Raw genomic sequence first — 11605 nt, forward strand, 5'->3', positions numbered from 1 at the left:
TCTGAATGTCACAAAAATGGAATCTAATAATTGTTTTATTTTATATTAAACAGAAAAAAAATGGCCAGACAGTAAGTGGAACTGATAATTTATTTCTAACCATGTAAAAATATACAAATCAGCAAGCAACACAAAGTGCACAAACTTGACATGATTATCCATAGAAATCATGCACTGCTATCACATATGACAAGATTACCTGAGATCTTTAGTGTCCTTGATATGATTACTTTATAGCCTGCAGATAGTTAACATCCTGGGTGCTGATTTTGAAAATTCAATGTATGCTTTTGGCCAATGAGAAAAGAGATAGTGAGTTGAATGTAAATCAATATCCATGTTATCCAGCAAATCGGTAATGAGAATACTCAAACTTATCAGGTAGAAGTTATTATCTTGATCCAACACCAAAATTCTTGTAACTAATTTACAAGGCAATGTGTTGTAGCTAGAGAGGAGAATTAATGATCAGATCTTTAGAATTAAACTTTAGCAGTGAAGACTTGCATTTGATCCTGTAATTTTCCTTCCAAGTTGCTCTACAGTCTGTTCTGTCACCTATTTGCTGGATAACATTGAAATTGTCACGTTACTCTTTCAATCATCTACAGGATGTAATAGAAAAGTTTACTCCAAAAAGTTATTTTAGTTTTATAAATAAGGCCTTGGTATTGAGTAAGATAAGCCTCTTTATTATTATCCGAGAAAAAAAACAAAACGGGCAATAATTTAAACGTCTGATTCCAGAGCTGATTTCCTTTACCTTTTCAACATTTATTTTGAAACAGAATGAAACTTGCATTTTTTTTAGATACCACTGTCTTTCCAGTTGAATTTGAAAGTGCACTCTGTTAAAAAAGGATCCACTCACTTTAAAGGTCCTTTCAATTATTTTCAAGAATAACTTCAGTAGCTTTTATTACGAAAAAGTTTTTACATATTGTGAAATGAGAATGATTCAAAATTTATTATAAAGATACCAGACATTAATAAAACTCAGCTACTTCAACTGAATATTAACATACAACCAGTAAAAATGTCTCTAACTACTTACTGAAAAGCCTTTCATGGCTTCAAGGACTAATGACAAAGCATTGAGACTAAGACTCACAAGCACACAGCTCAGATAGGGAGTCATAAATGAGATCTAAATTCTTTTCTTAAAATTCAATGACATCCAAAGAATTTCCATTAATTTATTAAGGTAATTGAATGATATGTCAAACTTTCAATGAAAGTGCACAGAGACTTCCCAAACTTTTATGAAATTATGTGGCAATCTGTCTTATTACAATAAATTCTTTTATTTTTCATATCTGTGGCAACCTTATCAAAAGACAAAATTTTGATTTTACAAAAGATAATTTAATTGTGACCCAACAGTTGGGCTAAATGTATGAAAAGTCAGACACACTCAGCCAGGAGAAAGTGATAATGTAGTAGGAGTAGACAAAAACTATACTTAAACTTCATAATGCTGTCCCTTTGGCAATAATGTACGTCTTTGTTTAATGTTTTAAATATCTTTTGTGTATGCAGTGATCATGTAAACAAAGCTATTTACAAATACTTGCAGACAAATCTCAGCATGATCAAATTGACCATAAAAACAAATTGTTTTACTCTCTTTTCCCATAAAATTATCATAAAACTTCTGAAATCACTGCTTGGCAGTTAAACCCACGATTTCTGTTTTAAGTTTGCTATAATTATGTGCATTGTTCAAAGCTTCAAATGAGAATATAGGTAAAAAAAATATTAGCTTTAACACAATATAAGTTGTTATGATTAATGAAAGCTCCCCCTTATTGGAGCCCCACCTAACACTTGATGGACAGTTGAGAACTGATAGCAATCACGACAAACAGCCATGTATTTCTCCGCTCCCCCTATAACCTCAACCTGGGGATGCAATCATAGACCAAATTGTCTGGTTAATGTTTGAAGCTCTCTGGAAGGTAAGCCCCTGTTGTAACATACATCAATACCATAATTGTATCAATACTCAATTTAAAATAGCTGCCAAAGGTTGATGGATAACACAAATTAGGTGCTAACTAAAAGCCTCTGACATTATTAATGCACTAGAAGTGTGGGCTACAATGTGTTCTGTTGACTAAGAAATTATTTTTTACTCAAGAAACAGTTAATAACAATTAATATAAAAATTATTTCTTAGCTCACTTTTCATAAGTATCATGTGAAACGGTATCCAGTCAAATTGCCAATGGTTCAACTCGCCAATGCCACCTTGCCGATATATAAAATCAAGTAGAAATGTTGGCAAGTTAGTCTTCAATCCAGTACAACTTATTAGAAGTTAAATATAAAGAAAAGTAAAAGATCTTTAGTAAAAAAAAACAATTTTTTTCCTTCCTACAAAGTTTATAAGGATCTCATGGTGAATAAAGCAAGGTAAACATCACCAATGACTGCAAAAGCTTCAGACATTAACAAATTAAAACTCATTTACGTCTAAAGCTTTTTTGGTCATTAGTGATGTTCACCTTGCTTTATTTGCCTTGAGATCCTTAAAAACTTATAAACTTTGAAAGAAAAAAAATTGTATTTTTACTAAAGATCTTTTACTTTTCTTTATGTTTAACTTCTAATAAGTTGTGCTGGATTGAAGACCACCTCACCTACATCTCTACTTGATTTTATATGTTGGTGAGTTGGTGTTGGTGTTGGCAAGTTGAACCATTGGCAACTTGACCATAATTCTGTGAAACATGGTAACTTAAAATATCAGCACACTAGTGACTTGACTTAAAATAGCAAGGTCTGGGTTTAATTTCTGGGGTCATAGAGGTTTGTTTTTGTATGAGACACTAGACACACAGCCTCCAACAAGGAATAGGGTGGAAAGGGTAATGGACATTCATCACCAAAAGCTGTCTGACTGCTACTGTAGGGTGTAACATGTGATAAATTACCATGCCATCCATGGAAAGTAGCAATATTATTTCTTTGTTTCATGTGATGGAAACCAGAGCAAGCTTATTAATATCAATACTTAATACCTTTGTCTCCTCCCCTAGTCTTTTGGTGAATGCAGCATCTTTGAAGCAATGCATACAGACTGCATTAAGTTTGACAACACTTTCTGCAAGAGGAACAAGTTGCAGCACAGCTCCAAAAGCCTGTTCAGATTGAACAAATGTTTCTTTTTAATTTATTTACAAGATCCTATAAACTTGTGATGATAATCACAACGAACAAAGTTTATCCCTATATCTGTGTATCATTCACGAAGTAAGAGGGTGTAATTAACTGTTGTTTATCAATCTAGAGCCTCATCTCCTTTATTTATGACACAAATGTTTGATTTAAACATGATACTCTACAGTGCTGAAGGGTTCATTGTATATAAATATATTCCTAACCTTCCTTTGAAAGGTTCCATCTAATGCAGCAACTATAACAGTTTTACCAAGAGAGGCCATTTCTTCTGAGAACTCTACAATGTCTGGAAACTATGGAAAGGATATGAATAACAGTTAATAATGGTTTCAAATTCACGAAAAAGATTAACATTGTTTACCTGCATGGAGCAGACAATCTTTGAAAAATAATAAATGCAAGACTTACAAATTGTCCTTCATCAATTCCCAAAACAGAATAATCTATAGCTTTTTCCTTGATATCTGCTAACACTGAACAAGCAGAGGCTCTGAGGCTTTGCCTGAAAAATACACAATACATATTTTTTCATTATCAGAGTGGATTTTACCCTGCTTAGCTCACAAAAAAAAAAAAAAAAAAAAAAAAGAACCGCACCCTACCCAATAGCTTTTTCTCCACTTTGAAATTCCTACAGATACATTTTTACTTTGAAAAGCCGAAAACAAAGGATCTCTTCACAAATTATAAATTCATTAATTGAGAGCTATGCAACACCTTCCTTTTCCCTGAAAATTCCTTTCATGTTGGAGTACGCACAATTCGCGTGATCTTGAGGATGGCGATTAGCATATTTGTAGTGCAGAGTCCAGCTGAAGATAAATCTCCTGTGCGCCTTTTAGCTAGGTGAACGCACTTGTTACACTACTTGTCACACTTGTTACGTGTCTGCTAAGAATATTCCAATGGCATCCAGGTAAACTGTAGGTTTACATATTCAAGTGGCGCCTCCGTTAGAATGTCTCGTAATTCAACCTCTCTCTGTTTGATTGAATAGGGATCTTACCTATCGTGTGTTGCTACACCGTCTGTGTCATAGCGGTTGTCCTTCTCGTATTTGATCACCATACACGGATGGTTTGCTACTTGGTATCGCTTGATTCGTCTGAGTAACTCAGTTCTAAAAGACGAACCATTCATGTCATGACATAAACACGTGCAAAGTTTGAGTTTACGGCCACAATAAAGCGTTTGTCAGTGAAAGCGATAGATTTATACTTACGTTTTTCCCGAAAACATTGGCCCAAAGATGACCTGCAAGATGAAGAGACAAAACACAAAGAATGAGCTCTCATTGCCTTGTAAATTTCAATGAACGCAAATTATAACATTAAAACGCCATCTTGAACATTACATCACCTGAATTTGACCTCTTAAATTCACAACGCTGTGAACATCCATGCCTGGAATTGTCACCAGAGACATTTTGAAAGTTTTTGTCGCTTGTGCTCTGCACAGTATCGTTGATGAAGCTTTTGTTGATGAGAGAAGCGCGCCAAAAGTTTTACAAAATTCGCGCCTTGCCATCGTTTAAACGAGCTACTTTTCAGTCCTCCCGAGCCGCGCTCACTGAGAGGAAGTGGTTATGAGTTTATATCGTTGCTAAGCAGTGCACCAGCAAGCCTACAAGAAAAATATGGCGGATCAAGAGCAAGTTACCCTAGTGAGTATCTTTATCGCGATAATTACTTTTGATTTTAAGTATTAGCACAATTTTTGGATTATAAATAAACAAAATCCGTGTGAGTTCTTCTAAGACAAAATTTTAACCGCTGTTGCAAGCGCTTTAAAGATGAAAATCCTTTCTTCCTCTCACTGGATTTTGTTCATATTCTCTTCTCCGAACATACAAGCGTGACTTTTTTAAATTTTGAAAGACATTTCTTCGCGTATATCTGTTATTTCAATAGTCAGTGTGAAGCAGGATAAAAATACGCTAGCTAAGATGCTACAGCCGTAGTTAGAAGTGTCGAGATTTTAAATTAAAATCGATGCGAGTCATTTCTCGTTAATTTGTTTATCATTTTGCATTAAATTTTCACTTTTTGTTCATATTATTAGGAGATAACCTGTTGTTCCTCAAGTAATCTGTATGCATTTAAAATAGGATTTTGGAAAAACCCTAAAATGTAAGCACCGATTTAAAATGAAGGATAATATTCTAATTAACTTTGGTGTTTTCTGATAGTACACTAGTGTCAATACAAGATAAATCCTGGCTTTCATTCACTCTGACGAAGGGCTAACGCTCGAAACGTCAGCTTTGACACTCTTAATGGTGGCTAATTTACGTTATCAACTCAGTTGATAATACAAAGTTACCCTGTTATACTCTCCCACCAATGCAGCACCACAGTTTCTGATCTTTAGAAACTTACCCCCTTTATATTAGTGTCAATAAAGGAGGTAAGTTTCTTTTAAGTTTGATTGAGGCAAATTCTTTGCTCCATCTACTTGCACAATATACTTGTAAGTTATGTAAAGGTTAGTGGGTTTTAGATGTCTTACTGAAAATTATTTCTTCTTAAAAATTTTTCTTCATTAACCTTTGATAAAGAACTTGAAAAATTGCTGGCTTTTGTTAAAAACTTAAAGGTGGTTATTTTGTTAATTTCTTACTTATCATCTTCTATTGTAATAAATTCAGGAAAATGCTCCGGCTACAGAAGACATTCTCAGTTCTCAGGGTGAAGTTACAGAAACCAAAGATACAGATAACGAACCAGAGAACCCTTCCTCAGGAGACACTGTAGCTGGAGAGGCACCCTCACAACTGGCTAATGAGTTACCACAGGAGGGAGGCAGTGCAGAGGAGACTTCAGCTGATGCTGCAGCAGCAGATGAGACAAATCAGGTGCAAGAGGAAGGGGAAAGCAAAGAAAAAGAAGATGTGATAGAAAATCCAAGTCAAATTGAGGAGAGACAGGATCATATTGAGCTTGAAGTAAGTGACTGCAGTGACACCGAGAGAAGGCATTTCTTCTTTGTCTGAAAATGTATGAGTTTTTACACACTTTCCTTTTATTTTATCTCATTGAAGGAAAATCTTTATCAATTTCTTAAGTAATTAGAATTTTATGATACTCTTTGTTGAGCTGTGTGTGGGGGGGGGGGGAGGGGGGGGTCCTTGAAGATTTTTCACAACTGACCCTTTAATTTTCTTTGTTGTTGTTGCCAGAAGTTTGAAGAAGAACAGGATGAAAATGCTCCATTACCAGAGGTAAGTTACAGATTATTCCCCTCATTTTGAACAATTTTTTTAAAATTTCTTTTTTTCTAACTTTAACTTATCTAATCACATAACTAAATTTGTTTTTCAGAATGAAGGCATTCCAGAGACTGATGACGGTCCTACTGTGGAGGTAGCTCAGCCACTGTCCAGAGAGGGAACACCCACTGGACAGAGGACAATCATGGAAGAAAATGGTAAGGAGGAGCCTGATGCTTTTTCAACCCCTCCTCCTCCAGTGCCACAGTCTCCAGAACCAACAACTGACATGGAACAGATGGATACATATATTGAGTCAGGTGATAACTGATTTCAATGCTCATAAACTTGAGGTTTTGTATTTGTTCAAAGGGCATTAAGTTCTTAAATTGAATGGCTGGTTACTATACTGGTGCACGAGCAATGGGCCTAATTTTTTCTTTTCAACTCAAAACTCTTGTGTACCAGTGATGTTTATAAGTGAATTGTTTGATTAAGCTTGTTTGGTCAGATAGCTGAAAATTTTGCTTTCTACCTTTATGGGATGTTATGGGCCTCGACTTTGTCTCAGTCTGATAAAAAACACTGATAAACATGATTAATATTGAACCTCACAGTTGGAAAATTATGCACACTTATGTATTTGTCTGTCAGATGCCATGCAATATGATGAGATGGAGTATGATGATGAGTCTGAACCAGAGATTCCTATCTACAACAGAGCAGAACTTATTGAACGTTACCAGGTAATATACTGTTGTGCTCAGACTTTCCTTACATGTTTGCTCTTTCTGTAGTTTTTACACACTGCCTAATGTGATATATGTGAGAGATGACATTTCCTTTATAAGTTATTTTTGTCTGTTACTATATTTTTGCAGCAAGCGTTGGAGGAAAGATCTGCTTTGCAATCATTGAATGCCCAGCTTCAACACAAGCTGGCTGAATATTTCAAAAAGAAAAAGGTATGTAATGGGAAACATATTTTAAGATATGTTGCCTTGAATCAATAATCTAATATTTGGTTATGGCAATATAATATTTGGTTTCTGTGTTTCCAGAAAAAAATTTTATCCCCCTTGAAATTATTTTGAATTTTTTTTTTTATCTTTAGAGTGATGAGCGACAGCAGGAGATAGAAAAGAATGTGACAGATCAGGAACAAAGATACCTCAAATATATGTGTTAGTCAGAAGCACAAAATGCTGTAATCTTGAAAATGATTTTATTTCATGCTTGATTTATTCAGACTGTGAAACTTATATTGGTGGTCTTTTGTGTGGTATAAAACTTATAACCTTGTCACTTATATTGAAAGAGTCCTTCCTTAAGCATTTTTTTTTAACACAGCTTAATCACAGTTTTGATAGTAATAATTTGATAACTCTTTTTTTTTTTTCAGCAAATCTTGAAGAACTCCAAAATGAAGAAAGACGAGAAACCAAAAATTATGAGGATCAAATTGAAGATTTAAAAGCAAAATGCCAGGAGAGGCAAGAAATTGTGAACCAAGCCAGGTATGTCAAAGGCAAACCTCTTTGAAATAGACGTCACTTCTTGTATAATTTGAATATTCCAATTGAATGCTGGTTTTCTAGCACAGTATGTTGTCACCCTCCGTTCACTATTGGATTCTATGATGGTACAATTGAGTTGGTTCAAATGTAGGAATAACAACATCAGACAAAAGTCGTCAACTAACTGATATCTCTTTCAGTGACAACTTTATGATGTTTAAGAGTGATGTTGCAAAACAGGCAATCAACAGTCGATCTGGAAAACCAATTCCTCCCAAGGTAAGGAAATAATGATAAACAGTCCGATGATAGGGAAAAAAAGCGGAAAAAAAGATGACAGGAGCATTGGCCATCGTTATCAGTGTATATCTATTGTAGATATAAATTATGTTTTCGTGGGATTTACACTAAACGAGAGACTGTCACATCATCTTGGCATGCCAAAGAGTTAGAGAGTAGGGTATGTGGTGAAGAAACTGTACTGGAAGAATTGCAGTTGCGTTTCGATGCGAACTTGGATTAAGCCTGTCAGAGAAAGGACTATAATTGCACTTGTCCTATGTGAGTTAACTTTGGTTTAGCACCATTTATCTACTGAAGGATAATAAAATGTAAGTTGAGAGTAGTAATTCCTAAAAATTAGACCGCAAATATCAGAACTCAAGTGTTCCATGAAGTGCTTTCAGTCCTTAACAGTTTAGTAACTGCAGAGAATGTATCTGTATAATAACTGTTCAGCGTCCTTGATTTTTTTTCCTGGCTTTTTCTTTGACAGGATCTTGAACAATACCAGATGTTAGAACTTAAAAAAGAACAAGAAGTTATGCAGGTAATAACATAGACTTTCAACTAATAAGTTTTCCCTTACAAGCGCTGATTTTTTTTCAAACAGGTGTACGTAGGACATTGCGTACAGGGACTGTAACTTTATTTATGCCTGTGTTTTTTTTGTGTGTGTGTTTTTCTTAATAGGTGCGACTGGAGAACATAAAGCTGAAAAACCGGCTGAAAAAGAGGGAGATGCAATTAAAAGCGAAGGTTGGTCTCAATTACAAACAAAATACGATTTTCAATTGATTTCTTTTCTTTCCGTTTGAACTTTCCTTTCACTTTTTAATTGAACTTCGAGAAACGCAAAACAAAGCCGTCATACAAAATAGTGATGTCAAAGTTACCTGTGTTTCAAAAAAACTTCCTAGGTCATTTTCGATAGATTCTGCAGAGGCTGCAAAATCGTAAGATCCTTGCTTCCTTTTTCGATGTGATATCGTGCTCAGCGACATATCGTGAGAACATTTTGGATAGGTTTACTTCAGATTTTTAATCCAACGGGTTGTATATAGAAAGTGCTCTACTTATTTGAGTTCATTTTTGTGGCTCTTAGGAGGAGCTAGCGGAAGGATTGCACTTAATTGACTTTGAGCAGCTCAAGATTGAAAACCAGACTTATAATGAAAAGATTGAAGAACGAAATGAGGTGAGTATCAAATTTTTTTTAGGTGGAAATCAAAGAAAACATCAACACTCAGAGTGAAAATAACGTGGTTAGCCGAGCCCAAAATACCAACTGAATTTTACTTAATGGATTGATATATGCTTGGGAAACTTAACACTGTTAGCAGTATTTTAACACTTGTTGCCCTTATCAATTGTAAGTCATTGGTTTGATCCTAGTTGGTCGCAACAGTTGTATCTTCACACATATTTACTTAGACCATTCGCGCTTTTCTGTGTGTGTTAATTTATTACGAAGCTCATATAAAAACAAACCAACAGTTGTTACTAAGTCTAAGTTGCAACTCTATCGAATCCTTTGTAGTAGTAACATATTCCTCTGCATATACAGAAAACTAGAGAGGACCTTAAATCTGGTATCTACGTAATACCGATACTTTTTCATTGGAAATGAGCTGAAACATGAAATATCCTCTTTTGGCGGGCATCCAACGAAATACACGTCATGCATGTATGGCAGGTCCACCATGCCTCAAAACACAAGGACACTTGGAAATACAGCTAGGAACCATATATATTACCTCACAAAGTTTTTACCTAACTGAAAAATTGCCTTTTTTGTTGTAGGAGCTTTTGAAACTTCGCAAGAAGATCACAACTACAGTGCAAGTCCTAACGCATCTGAAGGAAAAGTTGCAGTTTGTACAGGCAGAGAACAGTGATCAAAGAAACATTCTTAGATCAGTCGAGGCACACGCTGCACAGGTTCGTTATGACTTGAGTTTAATTAATTTACAGTATAGCAGAGCCGGTGGACAAATGATTGACGCTTGGGGCTGGCCGGGCCATTCTGTAATTTTCTTGTACACTGATGTCTCAAGCTACAGAAAACGAAATAAGTTCGAGTAGTTAAGCCACTTGCGATGAGTGCGATCATGAATTTTCGTAGAATGTGTTCTTCGTGCTAAAAATTGTATATGAAACGACTGAGGCGCAAAACAGTTGATATTATTTGTAAATTTCTGTCACCAATCTTATCATCCTTTGTGTTCTTTTTTCCTTTCTTTTCACAGAAAAGAGATATATTAACAAGAACAAAACAAGTCAGGGATGCACTGAGAATAGAAAATGTCAAGCTTAGACAAAAGTGTGGACTCCTTGGAAACGAGCCGCTGCTCAGAGACTACGAGCAACGGAAAGAACAGGTACAGCTACTTTCAGAGTATACGTACGCCAGTGAACAGTTGTATAGCATTTTTACCAAACGGTATTTTTGAAGTTGATTCCAGAGTTTATGGAAATTTTTTATGAAAGGGGTAAAGAGGATAACAGGACTTGCCGTTAAAGAGTCGATGTTCAATTGATTCCAAAGGGAGCAACTTCAGAATACCCCGCAACTCATTTACATGTCATTGAATAAGAATAGCGTCTATTGTGTTATGCCTCGATCTTCAAAGCCTCCCGACACATGTAAGTGAGGCGGACCAAAGTTGCGGGGTATTCTGAAGTTACATGTCATTGAATAAGAATAGCGTCTATTGTGTTATGCCTCGATCTTCAAAGCCTCCCGACACATGTAAGTGATGCGGACCAAAGTTGCGGGGTATTCTGAAGTTTAGCCGTGAACGCGAGAAGCGTCCAAGTTGACGCAAGTTAAAGCGAGCAAACGAATAAGCATACATCAAAATCACGAAAGGCGGTATTGACCCGAGTTTTGTGACGAAAACACGGACTTTTAAACTCCTCCTTTATTTGCAGAGCGATGATCTACGAGCGAAAATTGATCGTCTGAAGATGGATCATGCTGAACTGACTATGGACTGCAGTGGAATACGAACGAAAATTGAAGGAGCTAGACAAGACGAAAAATCGCTTTAGCTTTGTATGTAAATATATTGACAGTGCCATTGTACATAACACAGTTTTAATGTAAATTTAATCAAATTCGGTGACTTGTCGGTGTCTGTCTGACGTCAGCCCAGTTAAATTTAAATTGGTATCGTACGTACAGAAGTAAGTAATATTACTAACTTTTTCATCGTCGTAAATTGATGTTTGTTATTATCCAACTCTACTACACCAAACAATGTCACAATGTGAAAAATAAAAAATCTATACATGATGATCGTGTAAGGGTGTCTGATGTGAATTCTTTTTTATCTGATCATACAAACAAAACTATGGTGAATCAATGCCTTGGCGGTAAGGAGGGGGGGTAGGAGAGGAGAGAATGCTTATACCT

The 11605-nt window shown here is 35.7% G+C and overlaps 2 protein-coding genes across 3 annotated transcripts; one reads left to right on the top strand and one right to left on the bottom strand.

The window, feature by feature from the left end:
- Positions 1-71: 71 nt before the first annotated feature.
- LOC131787930 (thymidine kinase, cytosolic) lies at positions 72-4718 on the bottom strand. The gene is made up of 7 exons (XM_059105005.2): positions 4543-4718; positions 4406-4437; positions 4190-4303; positions 3592-3685; positions 3387-3476; positions 3024-3143; positions 72-1902 (listed from the first exon to the last, which is right to left on the bottom strand). Exons 1-7 carry the CDS (start codon positions 4708-4710, stop codon positions 1789-1791), a joined length of 732 nt encoding a protein of 243 aa, XP_058960988.1. The 5' UTR covers positions 4711-4718; the 3' UTR covers positions 72-1788.
- An 87-nt stretch (positions 4719-4805) lies between these two features.
- Positions 4806-11496, top strand: LOC131787961 (cilia- and flagella-associated protein 184). 2 transcript variants are annotated; one of them, XM_059105042.2, is made up of 15 exons: positions 4806-4846; positions 5831-6127; positions 6362-6403; positions 6504-6711; positions 7046-7137; positions 7273-7356; positions 7506-7575; positions 7794-7908; positions 8109-8187; positions 8684-8737; positions 8881-8946; positions 9293-9385; positions 9991-10128; positions 10437-10568; positions 11122-11496. In XM_059105042.2, the coding sequence occupies exons 1-15, from the start codon at positions 4820-4822 to the stop codon at positions 11239-11241; spliced, it is 1617 nt and encodes a 538-aa protein (XP_058961025.2). In that variant the 5' UTR covers positions 4806-4819; the 3' UTR covers positions 11242-11496. The 2 variants fall into 2 exon arrangements, with proteins under 2 accessions (XP_058961025.2, XP_066027130.1); XM_066171033.1 differs by having other exon boundaries at positions 6365-6403.
- The last annotated feature ends 109 nt before the right edge of the window (positions 11497-11605 follow it).

The sequence above is a fragment of the Pocillopora verrucosa genome, chromosome 8 (assembly GCF_036669915.1).
Source record: "Pocillopora verrucosa isolate sample1 chromosome 8, ASM3666991v2, whole genome shotgun sequence".
Classification (NCBI taxonomy): Eukaryota; Metazoa; Cnidaria; class Anthozoa; order Scleractinia; family Pocilloporidae; genus Pocillopora; species Pocillopora verrucosa.